The following is a 20,668-nucleotide window of genomic DNA, read 5'->3' as shown; positions in this document are numbered from 1 at the left end:
TCTGCTACTATTGGGTGTTTGTATCCATCCTGGACTTTGGCCAGCCTCACTTGGAGCTGTCCATAGTTTTCCTTCCCCATCTAAACTCTTGCTTCTCTCTCCTAGTCCTCTCTCTGGATTTCCTACACTTTAGTGTAGTCTAATGTTGGATTTCGGAAACAACATGGTTCGGGCAGAGTCTTGAAGAACAGTTAGAGATGCTTGGATTGTCACACCCAGTCCCTCATCCTTGTCCAAACATTTGCAGTGGCAAACATTACAAGATCTGTGTGAAATTCTTGCTCAGGGAGCCTCAGATCTTTATGCACAAAACAGGTTGGTTGGAAGGAATAGCGGTGAATTGCCTTGCACTAAAGCAGGCACCCCCAAACTCGGCCCTCCAGCTGTTTGGGGACTACAACTCCCATCATCCCTAGCTAACAGGACCAGTAGTCAGGGATGATGGGAACTGTAGTCCCAAAACAGCTGGAGGGCTGAGTTTGGGGGTGCCTGCACTAAAGGAACATACATGATTTGAACACTTTAAATATGAGATACCAATGCTAGATATGCATTTAAACTATTTTAGGCCCCCCTTCATTACCATGAGTTCAGGGGAGGGCACATCAATAAAAATATTAAAATGCAATCCAATCCCATACTGTTACAATATAATGTGAACACTTAATACAGAATAATAGAATTACAGAACTGAAAGGGACTCCCAGGGTCAATTAGTCCAACCCCCTGTGATGCAGGAATCACATGTAAAGAATCCCTGCAGATAGCCATTCAACCTCTGCTGTAAAACCTCCAGTGAAGAAAGGAGGGGGTGGGCAGGAGAAGAATGTACATCCTTCTTGTTGCTGTGAAACATGAAGAGCTGTTTGCTATATTATTAGCAGCTGTTCTATAGTCAAGACAAGGCATCTTTGCAGCTGCTACCATCAGATGTGCCTCCTCCTGTCACTACACGGGTGACTTGAAGAAGAGGCAAGGAAGAAATGGAGTTATCATGTTGCTCCAGCTGTGTCAATGACTGTAGCTGGTTGATAGGTGAGCAAAGAGGGAGCTACACCTTTTAACCAGGAGTAAGAAGGGTGCAGAACATCCCCTCTCTTACAAACATTTCCCAGTCTCCATAACTGTGTGAGCCTGTCACTCAGTGAAGCAGGTTTTTTTCTTACCTACTCCTGGTTCTGAGAAGAGCAGGTAAATCTCCCTTGCTGATGCCCAGACTAGGTGCCTTGCAAGGTGGAATTGGTTACCTGCATTGGACAAGAGTCTTGCCTGCCAATGAGAAGGATTTTTCTGCTCCCCTCCTGGCTTAGAGGTGGGAAAGGTGGGGTGAAAATGTGAAAAGTATCTGAGTGAAATCTACTTCCACTAATGGGTCCTTTTGAGCGTGTGAATTGGCCTAACACTTTGGGATGAGAGAGAGAAAAATTCAGCTTCTCTTTGCCAACAGCTCCTCATTCATCAAGACTGCCCTTAGAGGTTAGGAGCCACCTCTGCTTATCTCCTGGTCCAAAGCCCTTTGCTTCAGCTAGGATGCATTACTGCCTTCCATGTGATGGATTGCCAGTGTGGCCTTGCTTGCTTCCAGGTGCACAGTGTGTGGCATTGTTATTATCCAATCAATCCCATCATCAGGAAGCCAACAGCTGAGTGATCTGACAGGCTGACTTGGGAAGGCATTAAGGAGGCTGCCAACAAATAGCTGGCAACATCACTGAACAACAGAGCCACCTTCCACACCAGCTAGTGACTGGAGACTTGGCAGTTGTGCCCAGAAGGAGAGACTGAATAATGAACACTTGCCAGTAAGTAACACCTGCAGCCAGAAGGGCACCGGAGAGCCAGTTACACCTGCAGCTAGAAGGACAGGCACTGCCAAAGCAACATAGTGGGCAATAACAGCAAGATCAGAGACAGGAAGAGTAAGATGGCAGTGCCTGGAAATGCTATTGTATATTCTGCTGGCCAGTGTGTGGACAGTGCCTTGAATTGCTGGAGAGCAGCTCCACCATGCCTGCTACACGTGTTGCAGTACAAGTTTTCTTTAATGAAAACCTTGAAAGCATCAGAGATGGGCAGGTTTCATTCTGTGCACGGAGCTCATCAGAAGGGAGCAGAGCATTTCTAAATGGAAGGCAGAGATTGGGCTCAATGTATATGTAGTCTAGGCATTAAGGAGCAAGCTAAAAGGAGCATGAAGATGTCCAAGAAATGACTCAAACTTTCTACACCAGGGATAGCCAGCATTGTGGCCTCCAGTTATTGTTGGACTAGTTTCCATCAACCCCAGGGAGCATGGCCAATGGTCAGGGATGATGGGACCCATAACCCAACATCTGGGGGCCACCATGTTGGCTTCCCCAGTTCTACAGTATAGCACCAACAGAGAAGACTTGGTTCATATCTGCTCAACCTGGTGAATATCTGGCTTGTAGTCAGCTAACTTTAACTCAGAATGGACCCACTGAAATCAATGACTATGATTAATTATAACAAATCTATCCCAAGTAAAATTTAGATAAATATAATCCTTTATTCATTTATTTTTTCTCTTATCAACATCAAAGTATTTAGATGTTGTGCTGACCATCACCTATTTTGGGAAGCACGTTTTCTTCCTGTATTTATATCCCACCTTTGCTCCAAATTGCTCAAGGTGGCATTCATGATTCCATGTATTGGGAGTGGGGGACAGAGGGAAGGTTAGTACTGCTAATGTCGTAAAACAAAGCACCTTCTGTGTTGTCCACCTTGGATGAAATATATGCTGCTGTAGGTGGAAAGGAGTATAGTGCAAAGGCTTAAAAATGCACCCGGGACATGCTTTTAAGCATGCTTTGATGGTTGATGGGGTGGGAGGACTTCTGTAGCTCAGTGGTAGGAGACAGGTGTGGGAAGGAGCTCTGCTGGTGATCTTGGAAGTTGAGCCATTGGACAAGGTTGAAAGTGTTGAGCCAGATGATCCATTGATCTGACATGTGTTCTTGTTTATGGAAAATACTTCCATTACCTCAGCTCACTTTGTCACTGGAAACACGAGCATTTGCCCACTCAAGGCTTTTTAAGGAGTCACTGAAGAGCTTTGGGCTAAAAGGTTAGGTCGAGAACTAGTTCCTTGGGACACCAATAGGAACTTGCGGTTGATGAATGTGACACTCATTTCAAGTTTCTCGGGCTCTTTCCCCGCCATTGTCACAGTTTCTCCTGACCCTCAACTTGACCCCTTCCGCTGTGATAAACACAGGGGGATTACATTTCTTGTGGGTTTCACTTTATTGGATTTATCACCTGCAATTCCTTCTTTGGATAAATATGTTGAACTAAAACCCTTTACCTCTTTGGATTGCTGTGCTAACCCACAGAACACAAACACGGAAGCATTAGATTTACCTAAAGCTGAATCTTACAAAACCCAACTTAAAGGGTGTTTGGGTGGTGGACCCCCATAAGGTGGTGGATGACCACAGATGGCTTCACTGTCTACTTCTGACTTTACTGGGAAGGAAGCTAGGTAGCAAAGACTGTTCTAAGATAGCTGACAGAAAGGCAGCCATTTACTTCTGTGTTTGAAAAAGGACTCATGGGAGCTCTGTGACTGCAAGCGGTATTCTCTGCAGACAAGGGACCTTTCTATTCTCACCAGTACTGTGTTTTATGGATAATTAATGGCTCCCAGGATCCTGTGTGTCCAGACTGCAAGCAGCCTCTCTGTTGTTTAAATGGATTCTTTAAGAGGGTCTCACATAGAACATCTTCAAATGGTGCTGTGATAATGAGAGAGACTGTTGTATGTGGAAATCCAATCAATGGTAATTAGGCCAAGACATGAATTAGTGCCTTGGAGACTTGGTCTCTCTCTGCACTCTGATTGCATGGAGGTGGGCAAAGCAGAATAGGCAGGTATTTAACTATTGCTGGCTAGACACATACATATTCCATTTACTTGGACATTTGCCCAGATTAAGAAAAATATGTTGTTGTTCATTTCAATTGCATTGCTTGGCTTTTTCCAATCTGTAGGGTGTTAATGTTTGCTGGTATTCATGCAAGTCATTTCTCTGAGCAGAGTATCATCCACAATACCATGAGAAATGAATTTTGCACAACAGGCAGGGAGAGAAATATATTGAGCCTCGGGCACTTGAAATCATGGGGCTCAAATCTTGCTTTATTACATCACTCTTCACACAAAATACCTGTTAGATCAGACCAAATGCCTACCTAAACCAACAACTGGTCTCCTAAAATGGTCCATCTGATGCATTTGGGATTCCCTCCAGCAGGGAATGAATAGCCCCCTCCCACTGTAGTAGCTCCCCATAAAGTGATATTTTGAGGCATCTTGGAAAGTAGGTTCAGTAGGAGCCAGGGTGCAGGATCTTTCCAGAAATGGAGTTAGTTTTCAAAGATCTCTGTCCTTTGCGTAAACACCAGTGGGTTGAGTACTCATTCTCTTCAACTGCTTTCAGGATCACTCCATATACACATTTATTTTCCTCCCCTGCACTATACATGATTCCATACATGAATGCTCCCCTTAATCTGATGACTAGGAACCCCATCCCTTTCTTACAGTGACTCTCTTCCAAGTATGGCAGGACATTTTCCAAGTAACATTAGATCCCTCAAGTGCCTATGTAACAGAACATTTACCACAAACAAGTACAATGGTTGTTTCCCATGGGATTCCACTTCCTATGTGTCATATACCAATCCTTCCACAGGTGTGTGAAAGGTACACTCTTGCATTTTATTTTTTGTTTCTGTGCCCAACGACAAATTGTTGCATGTTTCCCACATGGGATTCCTCCTCTGAAAACTGCAGATCCTGGTTTTCTCCTTTTTCTTTAACCCTTTTCAAGCATTCATTATCTGTGTGGGTAACACATGAAGGGGAGCGCAATGACACACATGACAGCCATGTCTCCCAGCTGATGTGATCAGCTCAGTCGGATGGGAACATGTAGGATTTCCTCCAAAGGGACAGAGACCCAGATTGGTCAGGATTCTCATTCCTGTAAAAAGATGAAACCTACAGCCAGGTTTCAATTATCTGTTGGCTGGCAGACATCAATAGCAAATGCCTCATTATCAAAGGGACAGGACTAGCTGGCCTCTTCACTGTCAAAAATGAATGCCTGGATACTGTTTTTTAAAAAATAAACGCTGAATGTGCACATTGATACCCCTACACCTCCCACTGTCTGGGTGTTATAGTTTTTACCACTGAACGTACACAGATGCAAAAAACCAGGAAGGATGGGGAATGTCCTTGTTGACTAATAAAGTTAGAATTTTATTTCCTTACCTTTTTCTCTTTTTTGACATCACAAATTTTGGAAATTTATTACAGTGGAAAAGGCCCTTGCAACGTAAGAGTCCAACTCACAGTGAGACCAGAAAAGGTGGGGAGGGATGCTGGGATGAGAGCAGACCCCCCAACCTTTGATATTTACAGGTGAGGGAGAAATTCTCAAATTGTTGATCAGTGCCAACCAATGGGGCTTGGAAAATTTTAAATGTTTTGTCGAGTCACCAGGAAAGGGTGTTAGTAGAATTGAAGAAGTACAACATGTTGCACTTCTAGGCGAAGGGAAGAATTGAAATCAACAGGGCAGATAGTGCATTAAGAAAAAAGGAAAACCAACAGTGAGTCTCTGGGTAAAAACTAATGACAGCCTTGAACTAAAGGCAAAAGACTCTTGTTCTTCTCCAGCTGGGCATATGTGTGGAATGAGGAACCTGTGGCACTCCAGATGTTACTGCACTACAACTCCCATCATCCATGACCATTGTCTATTCTGGCTGGGACTGATAGGAGTCCAACGACATCTTGAGGGTCACAGGTTCTCGACCCGTATTGTTAGTCTCTGCATTTTCAACTGCTCTAGTTTTCTTGCTATAGCTCTATCAACCACTGATCAGGCCTTATTGTCTCTTATTATGTGTTGATTGGTTGTTCCTAGGTAGAATTCCTATTCCTGGTTAGGCCTGTTTTCGGCAGAAAGTCTTCTTCTGGCCTTCTGTCTTGCCAACTCAACCTACCCCACCTCTTTTACCTCAGTCCATCTGATTAAGCCTTCCATTCACCCTTCCCCTACAGCTGTGTATTTGATCATCTGCATTTACTAGTTATTGCCTCTTCAAATTCTGTTATCAGTCAAGGTGAAGACTGAAATTAGCTGGCTGGGTTAACACACAAGCCAGAACAACTTGCTGTCATTTGCCTGGTGAGACTTGGGCTAATTGACCCTGACTGCTGTGATATGTCAAAGTCAAGGAAAGGAGAGCCCATGGTTTACCATGCAGGCTCAATGTATTAAATTACACCCCCATCACAAAAAAGAGGCAAAGCCATGATTAGAACTGGAGTGTATAGTGGAACATAGCTATAATCACCCTAGGATGCTACTGGGTCTTGCTGTGGTTAGCACTACAAGAATCTGGAGAATGGTGGACCACATCTATCTCCCCTGTGACTTGGATTCTTCCTGACACTGGAAAACCACAAACAGCTGTACCAATCCCCTAGCTGTTGGTTGATAGTGCAAAGGGCAGGCTGGGGTGGACCAGGACTGGTGTGGATGGCAAAGCCCAGGCTAGCAATTAGGACAAGGTCTCTGCCTTAATCTCAACCTTTGGTTTGTGGTAGTTTCTCTTCCACTTCCAGTTTAGTACTAGAGGCCAAATCAATCATGGGGGAAACTGTAACCTGGATGCTTTCATTCTTACATAGCATAGCTTGAAGAAGCAAGCACTGCAGTTAAAAGTTCAAACACTGAAGAGGGATCTCTTTCAAAGGCCGCAATATGTCTGGCAAAAAACAACCACTTCAGAGATTTCCAAGGCTGTCCAAACGGGTTGATCTAGTCTGAGGGGGGAAATTGGATGGGAGTTTTATGCTTTTCTAAAACCAGTCATGAATGAATATCTTTTTCCAGTCAAAATGCATGAACAATGGCATGTAGCTAATCATATTAAATCAATTCTGCTCAGATTTTGAGCTTGCTCCCATTTAGTGGCGAAGGGCAATGTTTGGGCAGGTGCCATGAGTAAATGGAGGTAAATAAGAAGCTGTAAACACAAAAGGAAGAGGAAAGCTCATTAAATACATACATTTGTTTTTTTTTGTCCAGGTTATTTACCCTGCCATTTCACAAGGACTTTTCTTTTCTTTTCTTTTCTTTTCTTTTCTTTTCTTTTCTTTTCTTTTCTTTTCTTTTCTTTTCTTTCTTTCTTTCTTTCTTTCTTTCTTTCACACAGTATGCCCCATGCCTTTGGTGAACTTCCTCCCCTATGTAGGCAGGGAAGGCCACAGTCAGGAGTGGCAGCCATGACGCGTACCATTCCCCCCCCCCCCCCCGATCTCCTCATCTCCATTGGATTTGGGAGAGGGAGGGGGAGAGAACGAACAAGTAAAAGGAAGAGGCACAGGGGAAAAGAGAACATTTTCTTCACAGTAACTGGAGAACATCCCAGACTCTTAGCAACTGCCTCAGTCTGTCACAGCCATATGTCTGAAGGAGGCAGCCATTCCCCAAATCCAAGAGGCCTGTAGAAATCTTGAGTACCAAGTGGCAGAAATCCTCTGTTGTCATTTCGAGGGGGGAGAAATCTAGGGAAAACTGCATTTCATATTTAGAAACCCACAAAATAAGCCAGAAATAGTTATATTTGCTATGGGGAAGAAAGGGAAAGAAAAAAAGTGGAGGAAATCTCACAGGTACAACCCCAATATACTCTGTTGGTAGCCTTTGTGTTCCATGTTCAGGCACAAGAGGAAATACAGTTGGCATGGGCCCCAATTCATGGGGATGAACCCATGTTGAAGAAGCTGGCCGCTCCCTTTCCCCCAAGATGATTTGATCGCTGAACTGCTGCATCAGTGTGCAGGAAGTAGAGAAGCTGCTCTCATGGACAGGTGCACCATGGCTGTCAGGAGACCTAGAGAAGAAGAAGCCATAAAGGGATTGGGTATATTTTATTGTATAATCTCTTGGAGTTATAGTTTGCCTCAGAAAACAGGCTTTTACACAAAACCTTGTACATGTGTACTAAAGACAGCTTGTACCTGTGTCCAGTGTAACATGTGAACAAGTCTAGGAGATATCAGAAGTCACAGCATTACTTTGTAGAAGTTGCAGTCAGCATAGATAATGCTCTCAATCAACCTATTGTATTTTCTCTTTGCATTCCCAGTTTTTCAGATCATTCTACCTCAGCCAGGCAGCTCCATGAGCCAACTGGGAGCTCCTGGGAGCTCAAGGGGAACACTGATACCCTCCACTGAACAAAAGCCAAACCAAGTGTTTCGCAAAACAAAATCAAAGTATGTGCCTTTGAATGCAAATATTCAGTAGTACAACTCTTCAAATGTAAATTCCACATGCCATAGATCCTATGGCATGATGTTCCACCTCAAAGGTTTAATTTTGATGTACCATTTGATTGACACTGCACCTCAAACTTGACTAAATTTAAAATAAAAAGGACATAATGTCACATTACATCAATGATGAAATTGGCTGTGTGCTGTGGTACAGGTGTCACAATGCCCTCTCCCCTGCCCTCAGGTCTTGTATTTAATTTTTTTAAGGCCACAACTTGCTTGCCAAGTTCATCATTAGCATAGCATGGGGGTGGGGCACCTCAGGCCCAAGGGCCAAATGCAGAGTCCTGTGGCACTTAGACCTCTCCTCACTGATCCTGCTTCGCACACTGTTTTTGCCTGGCTGGACTGCTGTGGCCTTGAATTCTGCTGAGACCTTTTGCTAGTCTGAATGGAAAATACCAAGGGCTGTGTGAGTGTACGTGTACAAACTAGCCTCCTATCCATTTGTTGTGCACACTGCTGACATGTGGTCCTCGGAAGGCTACCTGGAAGAGAACACAGCTCTCCATTTGAAACAGGTTCCTCACCCCTGATGTGACATGTAGCTAGGTCCCATTCTTGTTCTATGGGGCCAGCTCCCTCCTCCTGTTCACTACAAACAGCCCGACACCAGTAGGCTCTTTGGATGTTCAGCTTTATGAGCCCAGACATGTAACACAAGTGACATTCAAACATGACCATGGAACACATGAATGGGTGTGCTGAGATGTGACAGAGGCTTGACGGACACTTTGTGTCCAGTATATCTGAAGGAGTGCCTCCACCCCTATCGTTCTACCCGGACACTGAGGTCCAGCGCTGAGGGCCTTCTGGCGGTTCCCTCACTGCGAGAAGCCAAGTTACAGGGAACCAGGCAGAGGGCCTTCTTGGTAGTGGCGCCCTCCCTGTGGAACGCCCTCCCACCAGATGTCAAAGAGAACAACTACCAGACTTTTAGAAGACATCTGAAGGCAGCCCTCTTTAGGGAAGCTTTTAATGTTTAGCAGATTACAGTACTGTATTTTAATACTTTGTTGGAAGCCGCCCAAAGTGGCAGGGGAAGCCCAGGCAGATGGGCAGGGTATAAATAATAAATATTATTATTATTATTATTATTATTATTATTATTATTATTATTAATAATTAGTGAGCCTCGGCTCAAGAGCACAGACAAAACCAGCTAAGGAATTCCTATCTTTCCCAGCCCCTTGTGAATTCTGGACGTTCAGCTGTGTACGAAGGTGCAGTGGAAGGTGCCCACGCACTGACCTGCGCCTAATCAGCTTGCCATTATCCTGTTAAGCCCCACTGACATGTGCCACACTCGCAGGTGGCAGATCATAACAGCTTTAAGCACATTCGCTCTGGATTTTCCTCCTTAATCCCACCCTCGGCTTTTTCCTTTGGGTTGGAGAATGATATGCAAGAGTTTGGGAGCTGTGAAAAAGGAGGAGGGAGCAAGCGTTTTCCCCAGAGGACCAGATTAGTATGAATTCTTCCACAGGAAAGAAAGAAAAGTAGGAGTCACTTATTCAAAATTTTTGCAGAGTTCAGTAGAAACCCGATTGATTTTTTTGGTATGGGCATTAACATTTCTAACAGACCTGCCCTAAGAGAAACCTCAATTCCCCATTATGGGGACTGTTCCAGGATGAAGTAGAAATGCTGCCCTCATTCTCTGTTCTGTGAGCTTTTCAAAGTGCTGCCTCATAAAATGTTAGTTTCTATAGAAGGAAAGTGAACGCAAGTTACAGAGTGGAGGCTGTGCATGGCTCCCAATATGGAAGGTTCAGGAGGTGCACTGTCCCTGCTTACAAACTTTCTTGCAAAAGGCCACAACCAGGTGGATTACACTGTAAAGTAAGAACATAAAAATAGCCTGCTGGCTCAGGCCAGTGGTCCCTCTACTCCAGCATCCTGTTCTCACAGTGGCTCCTCGGATGTCTGTGGCAAGCCTATAAGATGGACAAGACAGCAGTCTCCCCTCCTATGGTTCCCATCAACTAGTATTCAGAAGCATTGCTGCTTCAAATTGTGGAGGCCCAACACAGCCATCATGGGTAGTAACCTTTGACAGACCCCTCGTCCGTGAATTTGTCCAGCCCTCTTTTAAAGCCATATACGTTGGTGGTCACCATTGCCTCCTGCAGGAGAGAGTTTATCTGTCACAAATCTTCCACCATGCAGCTTCATTTGATCTCCGCAAGTCCTAGTGTCATGAGGGAGGAAATGTTCCTCTACCCAGCTACTCAGCGCCATGCATAATTTTATGAGCTCCATTCATGTTGCCTCTTGCTCGACTTTTCTCCAAGCTAAAAAGTCCCAAATGCTGCAACCTTTCTTCATAGGAGAGATCCCCTTGATCATCGGGGCTGCCCTTTTCTGAACCTTTTCCAATGAGTCATCTTTTTTTCTTTTTTTGCAGGGTTCTGTGTTTCCCCTGATTTGTACATAAATGATTCAGTGGCAAAAATGTGCAAACCCCACATTGTCAACCAGCTTGCATGAATATTTAATAATGCAAAAGAAGAGCCGGGGCGATCGGGACAGGATTTGCCAAATCTGCGATTGCATTTGATAAATATGGATGAGTCTCTCCACTCCTCACACACCCCTCCTCCATCATCCCCTGTCCCGAAAGCCCAAGGTGGATTTATCTCCCCTTAACAGCCGGAGAATTACATGCGGGGTCTCAATGCATGGATGAGGCAGTGGCATTGGGAGGAAAGGTTTAGATTTGTTAGGCACTAGGGAACTTCTGGGTAGAGACTGAGCCTGCACAAGAGAGGCGGGTTCCGCCTGAACAGCAATGGAACCAGACTGCTGGTGTTTTCATATCCAAAAGGCTGCAGAGCATCTTCTAGAAAGATATCCGAAAGGAAGCTGCCAGGAGCTGGGGGACCATCTGGTTGAGGATGTTACTTGTCCCTTGAGGGTAATGGTGTCAATATTTCAGGTCATGAAGTAAGAGAGAGGATAGATAGATCCTGGCAAAGGGCATACAGGAAGAAATGACAGCCAGCGAGACCAAAGAGTTGTGGGTGAAAATTGCACATGAAAATGATGTATGGAGAGGGACATAATGTTCTGTTTATGAATCAATGCTAGCTAGAGGCTTCCAGGGCAAGATGGGGGAAGTGGAGGGCTTGATGCTTAAGGGGAACATAAAGAGGGTGGATGTTTCAGAAACCCAGTGGGACAAAGGAAAACCAGATGTCCCAAGATGCAGAAAAAATGAGGAGGGGGATATTGGGAGTGATGTTCCTCTATGCGTTAAAGAGGGCACTTTAACACTAAACTAGAAAACGTAAGAGGAATAAACTCTTCCATTGGATCACTGTGTGTGGAAACTTTAGGGTCTATAAAATAATTTGGTGCTGGGGAGTAAACATACAACTCTGAGCAAGCTCTGGGAGAGATCTTGATGGAGAAAGAAATCAAGAGAGGTAGCCAAAGGAGGAAAAGGTTGGAATATTTGGGTGGTTTAAACTTTCTGTACGTGGAATCGATGCAAATGCACATACAAGTCATAACATTTTTAAATATGACAAAGCCTTAGAACACACTGCAATCCTATGTCCCATAGGAGGGCATCCTAAGGGGAATGCATCAGATCTCCTTCCGCAATAAAAGAGCTCTGTGTCAGAAAGGGAGCTCAGATGTCAGATTCTCTCTCCCTACCAATGTAGAAACATCCAGGACACTGGCCCTACCGACATACCAGCTTCAACATCAGTTGAAGGGTCTGGCAGAGAGGACCGGCAAAAGGTATGTTCCGAAAGATCCATAGTCTTCTCAGCCTCACCTGCAAAACCACCCCAATATTTCTAATGGGAGGGAAGTTGTTTTAAAAAGTCAGGCAAAAGGACGGAAGACAAGAGTGCTTTCCCAATCTCCCTTCTTCCCTGCTGCTGAGAACCTGGCAGGGTTTTGAATAAGGTTACATCCACACCATGCATTTAAAACACACTTACATCACTTTAAGAGTTGTTGCTTCTCCCAGAGATTTCTGGAAACTGTAGCTTATTAAGGTCTCCTGGGGCCTTTCAGCACCCTTAACAAGCTACAGTTCCCAGGATTATTTGGGGGAAGCCATGACTCTTAAAGTGGATTGCAGTTGTACCTTAGAAGTCTAACGGAATCTACCCCAGAAGTCTATTCGACTTCCAAAACATTCGGAAACCAAATCATGGCTTCTGATTGGCTGCAGTAAGCTCCAGCAGCCAATCAGAAGCCCCTTCAGACATTAGGCTTCCAAAAATAGTTCGCAAACAGAACAGTCACTTCCAAGTTTGTGGCGTTTGGGAGCCAAAATGTTTGAGAACTAAGCTGTTTGAAAACCAAGGTACGATAGTACTTTAAATAGATGGCGTAGATGTCATGTGACCTAAGGCAGTCAAAACTGTCTTTAGCTCTCTCCTCAAACCTGAGGAGCCTTAGTCATAGAAAGGACTGCAGGGGAGGTGACACTGGACATATCAGACTGACTGGGAAGACTGAACACAGTGCAATCAAATGCAACAGATATGGTTATGAGGAGAAAGTTGTCCAGGAAATCCAACAGTTATATTTAATTTTAAAAGAGAAAACTTTTTTTAAAAAAAGGAGATTAAACAGGAGGAGGTTGAATTAGAGAATCAAGAGGGTCAAATCCCTTCAGGGAGTTATTTAAAACCACAACAATAGAAGCTCAGTTAGAATGTATACCACAGAACAGGAGAGTGACTAATAAGTCCGACAGAATGCCAGCAGAATTAATGAGCAGAGTCAAGGAAGCTTTAAAAGACAAGAAGGCTTCTTTTAAAAAGTGGGTCTTGCCCAATGAGAATAAAAGAAACTCTCTGGAAAAAAACAAATTTAAGTTGACAATAAGGCAAGCAAGCAAAAAAAAACAGTATTAGAGCACCATATTGTTAAAAACAATATGTCAATGATTAAAACGTCTTTAAACGCATCAGAAGCGTGAAACTAGCCAGGAGGCAGTCAGGCCGTTAAGAGGACAAAGATGTGAAAGGAATTACTGGAGGAGGATGAAACTGAATGCATTCTTTGTGTTGGTCTTCATGGGAAGATGTTGGACAGACACCTAAACACACTTTTTCTGGGCAGGAAAGAGGAAGCGACAAGAGATTAAGTCCTTCCGCTGATTCACATTATTTTTTAAACAAAATCAACAACACAGTATTGACAGCATCCACCAGAGAGTTCTGAAATAATTCAAATGTGAAATAATTGTTCTTATTTATATAATACCATCTATGTACATGCCACTTCACCAAGAACAGGTTTTGAAAAGCCCCTGCTTCCAACGGGCTTAAAATCTAGAAAGGGACATATGGAGACAGCAGAGGAAATGGGTAAAGAAAGCACTATATTGAAAAACAGGCATGTAGGCAAGGAGGAATATTTGATTATTTTAATTGCATATACTTAGGCTGTGCAGAGACAATGTGGTTTGTCATAGGTACTGGTGACAGTAGCTCTGTGAGGGGTAAACCACATTTTCTCTCTCTCTCTGTGTGTGTGTGTCTTTATATATATATTTGCTGGGGAAAGTGTATCAAAAGGCAATGAAAATGATTAACAGATTGGAGCACATTTCCTACAAAGAAATGGCTATGTGTTTCGGTGTTTTGTTTGGTGTAAGAGGCAACGGGGTGTAAGAGGTAAAAAGGTAAAGGACCCCTGGATGTTTAAGTCCAGTCGAATTCGACTATGGGGTGCGATGCTCATCTCCACTTTCAGGCTGAAGAAGCTGGTGTCTGGGGACAGCAGAGGCTCACAAAATTATGTGTGAAGCAGAAAAGGTGGAGAGAGTTTCTTATTTATTGAACATAACAGAAGAACTCCAGGTTACCCAATTGAACTGATTGGTGGCCGATTCAGACAAAAAGAATGCACTTCCTTCATACAACACTTAACATAGAATGGTTCCCATTACTGATGGCTTTAGTGCAATCCTAACCCTGATTGCACTGATGTGGCTTTGTTGCCATGTCTGCAGACTTGCTCAGCTTGTCAGCCACGGTGGAAGGTAAGGGTGCAGGCAAATCACTACCCTAGGCTGGAGCTGGCAAAATCACTGGGCCCATATCAGCCCCAATGATGTTATACGATGGAAGCAGGGCCAGCTTAGGACCTAACAAATCAGCCTTGCCTCTCCCTGCCCCCAAAGCTTGTTTTCTTATCTCCATAATGTTCAGACACATGCACCCACTTTGTAATATCATCGTGCTATATATTTCTCCACCCATCCCCCCCACTGTGTGTGGCAGCATGGAACAGGGAAATGCACAAAATATGGGTGTGAGAACTTGAGGTGGGGCTGCCATTTTCCGTGACAGCCCTGGATCAAGTATGATGCCTAACTTCTGCCCTGGGGGGAAGGAAGAATTTCAGCAGATGTGAAACATGGCCAGGGGAGGCCGGCAGGGGAATCTGCATCTGGTGCAATTTCTTCAGCGCCATTATTTACAGGTGCAGGAGCCCTCCTGGCAGCTGGTCTTGGCAGCCCAACTGATGCCAGAGCAAAACGTACGTGGGAGGCAAACAGGCTTGGCCTGGCAATGCCCATCTCCGCTCTTCTGTGGGGAGCATCGCTCACCTCCCTCTAAACCTCAAAGCCTCTGGCATTAATAAAATATCCCAGTGCGCTTCTGAAGCAACCTCCAGCTCCCCATTCATTGTTATTCACTTACTGAGCTGACTGCAGCACGGGCTGCTGGGCCTCGCGCATCCAGTAGCCTGCCAGCTGCTCCTGGATCCGTGTGATCATCTGGGAGGGTGCTGCTAAAGGAGCAGTTCGGCTCTGATGCCTTTTGAATAAGAAATAAACTGGCACACACCCCTCTTCTTCCTGGGTGCACTCTTGACCCTACGTCCCTTCCCACGTCAGGTGGTGGACCACAGCCAAGCAGCTTTGCTCAAAAGCCAGCTCCAGAGAGGCCGGGAGAGCATGAAATAGGCCAGCCATGGCTGCAAAGGCCCCAAACGTAGGAAAGTGGAACTGGAGGCATCACAAGTTTCTTGGCAGGCCAAAGCTAATCCTCAGCTGTAGAATGGTAGCAGGGGGGAAACAGGTTTTCAAGTGAAACGTCAAGTTTCTCCACTACCCAACATCAGCAAAAAGCACTGCTATGCTGTTCTGATGTGCCTGTTCCCCAAAACTACTAGAAAAGGGTGAACAACCCAAATTACAATCCACATGCTCTCCTGTAGTTAACAGGATGGCTTCAGATGTTCCAGGAAAACTGTTTTTACACTTTAAGCCACCTTTGTGAATGTGGTTGTATGAAGAAGTGGTTCTCCAGCATCACCACACTTCCGCTTCCCCAGATTTCTGAAGGGCAGCAACCCTGGGCTTGACCATGTCATTGTTCCCCATCAGCACTGAATTCCTATGGGGGGGTACCACTTCCTGTGTCATTTCTGATATAGAAGTGACATGCTCTGAATTGCCATGAACTGAAATAAGAAACAGAAGGTGGTCTGCACCGACATTTGTGCAACTCAGTTAACATAGCCATTCCTGAATTCTTCTTGGTGCCTGCTGAAGACATTCTTATTTAGACAAATCTACCCAGATGTTTGGGACACGGGTGGCACTGTGAGTTAAACCATAGAGCCTAGGACTTGCCGATCAGAAGGTTGCGGTTCGAATCCCCGCAACGGGGTGAGCTCCTGTTGCTCAGTCCCAGTTCCTGCCAACCTAGCAGTTCGAGTTTTTAATTTGAGTCTATTCTATTCTTGCTTTAACTGTCTGCTTTAAATTAAGGTTGTAAGTTTTAAAAGTTTTTTTATGGTTTTATCTTTTCTGTAACCCGCCTTGAGTTTTTTTCTACAATCAAGTGGTATATAAACTTTACAAAACAAACAAACAAGCCTGCCATTCCTGATCTACAGAGGTTGCCAAATTTCATGGGTGACCTTGGGCTAGTCCCTCTCATTAGGTCTTACCTTTGCAAGGTTGTTGTGAAGATAAAATGTGGGAGGGGAGCAAGACATGGATGCCACCCTATGCATCTTGAAGCAATGGCAACACAAAATCCTAACACCCACCCGATGGGACCTACAACAGGATACTGCTGTGCAGAATAATCTTTTCCGCATTTCAGTCACGGCCTCCTCCTCATACTCCATTCTTTTTCCTCTCCCATCCCACATGGTTTTCCATTAGCTGTCTCTCCCTTCACCCCCCCTGCTAATGGTCAGTCATTCTTCCACAACCTTAGCATGCCTAGTCTTCATTAGGTTTTTGGGATGGGGGGATGCCCTTCCCACTTAAGGCCCCCCCCCCATGTTTTTTGCACATCTGAGAACTCTGCTATTCCCCTGAATCTGCTTATTCTTTCCATCTTGTGTATGACTGGTCCCATTGCAGCTACATACAGAACAGCACTCGCAGTCTGAACATGGGCAGTAGGAGGAACAGCCACCCTAGAACACAGACAGGTGGAAGGAGGGATGCAGCAGTTGCACTCACAGCCCGCTCCTTCTTTCATCTTCTTCCCCCACCTGTTAGACCAGCAGGCGGAGAAGGAGATTAATGAGAGAGACCAGGAAAGCAACGGCGTGGGAGGTGCCTTAAAGCACTCTAAAGCATGGGCGCGGTCTTCAGGCTGAAGCCTGGCAAACTGAACAGAGGGAGAGTGGCTGGCGTTTCCCTTAGGAATAAAGAAGAACCAGCTTTAACTATGATGCACATTCATTTTTGCTGAAGCCACACTGCAGCACACCAGCACAAAGCCAAGGAAGTAATCCAGGACTCTTACTATTCTGCTGTCAACTTGCATGGAGGAAAAAATGGAGCTCCTTTGTTTTGCAGGCCTTATTACTCCCTCTCTGCACCGCCGAGAGCTTTGTTTAAGATCCACCCAAATCCATCTCTACCTGTCTAGGCAGCAGTCGTTTTAAAAGGCCCTCAGAGAGCACAATCCCTCCTGCGCCTGCAGTGAACTCAACAAAACAAATTGCTTGATGTGGGTCCCTGCAAGTGAGTTATATTAATAGCTGGCAAAGCCCTCGTGCGTGGACCATGTACCAACTCTATTAGCTAGGCTGATTCCCCACAGGCAGAAGGGGCAGGCGATGCCTCCCTGTGCTCACAGGATAAACGGGAAGAAACAGCACCGCATATTCTGCCAAAGCTGAGCGTCGCTTCAGGCATCCTCTGCTTCCCAGCATTTCCTCCCTTGCTCCACTGTGATGGCGCATATAGTGACCCCCTCGCTCTAAAAGAGCCCTCTGGATATGGTGTTTTGAAGGCTAATATTCTCAAAAATCTAGATGGTAAGCCACATCCTATTTTTGAATTAGTTCAAAGAATGCAGGTGGGAATAAATGCACCCCAGCCTCGCCTCTGACATCCCATCCCAGCCAGCCACACCCAAGACAAGATGGATGGAGATTCTTCATCTATATGCCAGGATGTGCTTAGAAACGCTCCTTGTGGCTGGGAACACTGGCTGGGCATGGTTCTGGATCACAGAACCCTTCTGAGCATCTTCAGCCAAACGCATATGTAATCTTCCTTCAGACAACGTGGGAAGGAAAGGAGATGTTGGGGCAGGCCAGTCCGATATCCCCTCCACTATTTACCATATTTTTTGCTCTATAGGATGCACTTCCCCCCCTCCAAAAATTAAGGGGAAATGTGTGTGTGTCCTATGGAGCGAATGCAGGCTCCTTGGCTTCAGTGATAGCAACGCGAAGCCTCCAAAGCGCAGAGGGAGCGCTCCCTCTGCGCTCCAGAGGCTACACGTTGCTTTTGCTGAAGCCTGTAGAGCGAGAGGGGTCGGTGCGTACCAACCCCTCTCGCTCTCCAGGCTTCAAGGATAGCCGCCTGAAGCCTTTGGAGTGCAGTGGGACCTCGCACTGTGCTCCAAAGGCTTCTGGTTCCTTTTGCTGAAGCCGGGAGAGCAAGACTCTCCTGGCTTCAGCAGAGAGAGAGCTGCACAGCACCCCTTCAGCGAGGCGGGAGGAGAAATGGAAGGGGCTCCATTTCTATGCTGCTTCACTGAAGGGGCACTGAGCAGAGAGGGGGAGATTTTTTTTTCTTGTTCTCCCCCTCTAAAACTAGGTGCGTCCTATGGTCGGGTGCGTCCTATAGAGCGAAAAATACGGTATTCCGTACCAGGAATGCTGGTGAAATTTGCTATGAGCTGGCCAAGCCTCTAACTCAGGGGTCAGCAAACGTTTTCAGCAGGGGGCCGGTCCACTGTCCCTCAGACCTTGTGGGGGGGCGGGACTATATTTTGGGGGGTAAAGAAGAACAAATTCCTATGCCCCACAAATAACCCAGAGATGCATTTTAAATAAAAGGACACATTCTACTCATGTAAAAAGACGCTGATTCCCGGACTATCTGCGGGCCAGATTGAGAAGGCAAATGGGCCACATCCAGCCCCTGGGCCTTAGTTTGCCTACCCATGCTCTAACTGGCCTGTAGTCTTGCTTGCAAGATTTCCCCATACCTTGGTACCAAGAATCAGATTACATCCCTATTCTCCATGCATTCTTAGAATGACAGAAAATGGCTACACCAAAGGGTCTGGATACAAAGAACAGGAACAGACCTCGCCTTGTGGTATTTCTGCACAGCTGGTACCTACAGAATTGCTCTAGGCAGAACACAGTTGCTGCAGCCAGTACAGATCTGCCATGGGCCGAAAAGAAGTTTCTTGGCTCACAAGCTGCTTCTCTCTTTTCACAAGATGCCATCTAGCAAAAATCCTGCCCCTGCTATCGGCAACTTCCTCCCTCCTTCCTTCCCTTGCCATGGCTCAGTCCCCAAAGGAGGAAGTTGTTTGCTTACCGTGACTGTTTTTATTCGCCCCAGTTGCCGAGTGCAGCTCCAGCCGGAACGGTTTATTAACAAAGTGCACTGCTCCCCGTCATCGCAAGGCTCCATTCCGCACCACTGTTTGTTGACAATGATCTGGGCTGCCGAACGTAGCCAGGGAAGTAAGGAGGAAGGAAAGTATGGAGAGAGAGAGAGAGGCAAAAAGGGACAAAAATTAAGCACAGGTTTAACAAGAACCATGGATAAAACGTGAGATTTGGGCTTTTTCATATGTCAATTTTATACTGCAATTCTTTACTTATTTTTATATTTATACCCCACCTTTTCTCCAAAGAGCTCAAAGGGGTGTTCCCTCTCTATTTTTATCCTCACCACATTGCTATTTGGCTGAGAGATTATGACACATGAGCTTCATGGCTGAGTGGGGATTCAAGTGCTGCTCTCCCATGTTGCAGCCCAACACTCTAACCATTGTGCTACACTGCACCATGACAAAGGTGCAGTTAACCAACTGCCCTCCCAAATGAGTCTGTTTTCTCCCCACCAGCGAGATCACCTCCTCCATTTCATGGGAGTGGGATTCCACAAAACAGGTTAGCATGCCTGCACATACTAACTACTTACTTAAATAGAGTGAGGTTTACTTCTATATAAGCACGCATAACCTGGCACTGTTAAGACATACGGTATTTTGCTCATCATTGAGAAAGGCCCTTTGAAACAGAGTACTGGAAGAGGAAAAGGGGGAAACAGAGTGGAAATGAAAGCAAAGGAAGAGGGGAGGGGAAAGGGGAGAGTGGATCAAATCTATGAAGCTTTATGATGTGGTCATAACACCCCCGAATGTGAGAAAACAGGCCACCTGTGAGCTCAGAATAGCCTCATACTCGCCACATGTACCAAACACCCACCCACAGGCGGGGGACACCTTCCCACACACGCATAGCAACACTAGGTAGCATGTCACTGTTGCACAATCTCAGCACATTACAACACAAGGTAACACATGCCCACACGCCACAGCCTCAGGGAAGCTTCTTTTAAGGCCTTAAGGTTCAAGAGAGAATCCAGTGCATTTTTGTTTTGTTTTTACACAGTAGCTCCCCAAATATGATCAAGTAGCTTCCTAGAATGGGAAAGTAATGATTTTGTGGAGCTAAACCATTTCCGTGCAGCTCAAGACCAGGTTACCCTCAGTCTCAGAATCCAAAACACATGGCTATTTCCCTGAGGTTTTCTTGTTTCTCCCCAGACAGGCTAAAGCTTTTCTGATCACTCTAGTTAATGGATATCAGCAACAGCAAGTGTATTCTCAGGACCTGCCCACTAGGTCCTATTCTCTCTCTCTCTCTCTCTCCCAGCTTATCCACATTTACCTTTCCTCTGCTCTTTCTAGTTTCTAGGCACAGCCCGCAATTTAAAGCTCTGTGTCCAAGCACCCCCCCTTTTCTTTCTGCTTCAGAGCTTTCCCCATGGAAACCCACTCTTTAAAGCTCAAT

At 45.4% G+C, this 20,668-nt stretch overlaps 1 protein-coding gene across 2 annotated transcripts in view; it reads right to left on the bottom strand.

The window, feature by feature from the left end:
• Positions 1–5,271: 5,271 nt before the first annotated feature.
• Positions 5,272–20,668, bottom strand: part of LOC310847451 (chemokine-like protein TAFA-5) — a 29,235-nt gene continuing 13,838 nt past the window's right edge. For both annotated transcript variants that reach the window (XM_083745265.1, XM_083745266.1), the window contains 2 exons: positions 19,182–19,309; positions 5,272–7,941 (listed from right to left, as the gene is read on the bottom strand). In XM_083745265.1, the coding sequence (XP_083601391.1) occupies positions 7,933–7,941; positions 19,182–19,309 (137 nt within the window). In that variant the 3' untranslated portion in view covers positions 5,272–7,932. The remainder of the gene's footprint in view (positions 7,942–19,181; positions 19,310–20,668) is intronic.

The sequence above is a fragment of the Podarcis gaigeae genome (genome assembly GCF_964106915.1).
Source record: "Podarcis gaigeae genome assembly, chromosome: 6".
Taxonomy (NCBI): domain Eukaryota; kingdom Metazoa; phylum Chordata; class Lepidosauria; order Squamata; family Lacertidae; genus Podarcis; species Podarcis gaigeae.
This window is presented reverse-complemented; position numbering and strand designations above follow the sequence as displayed.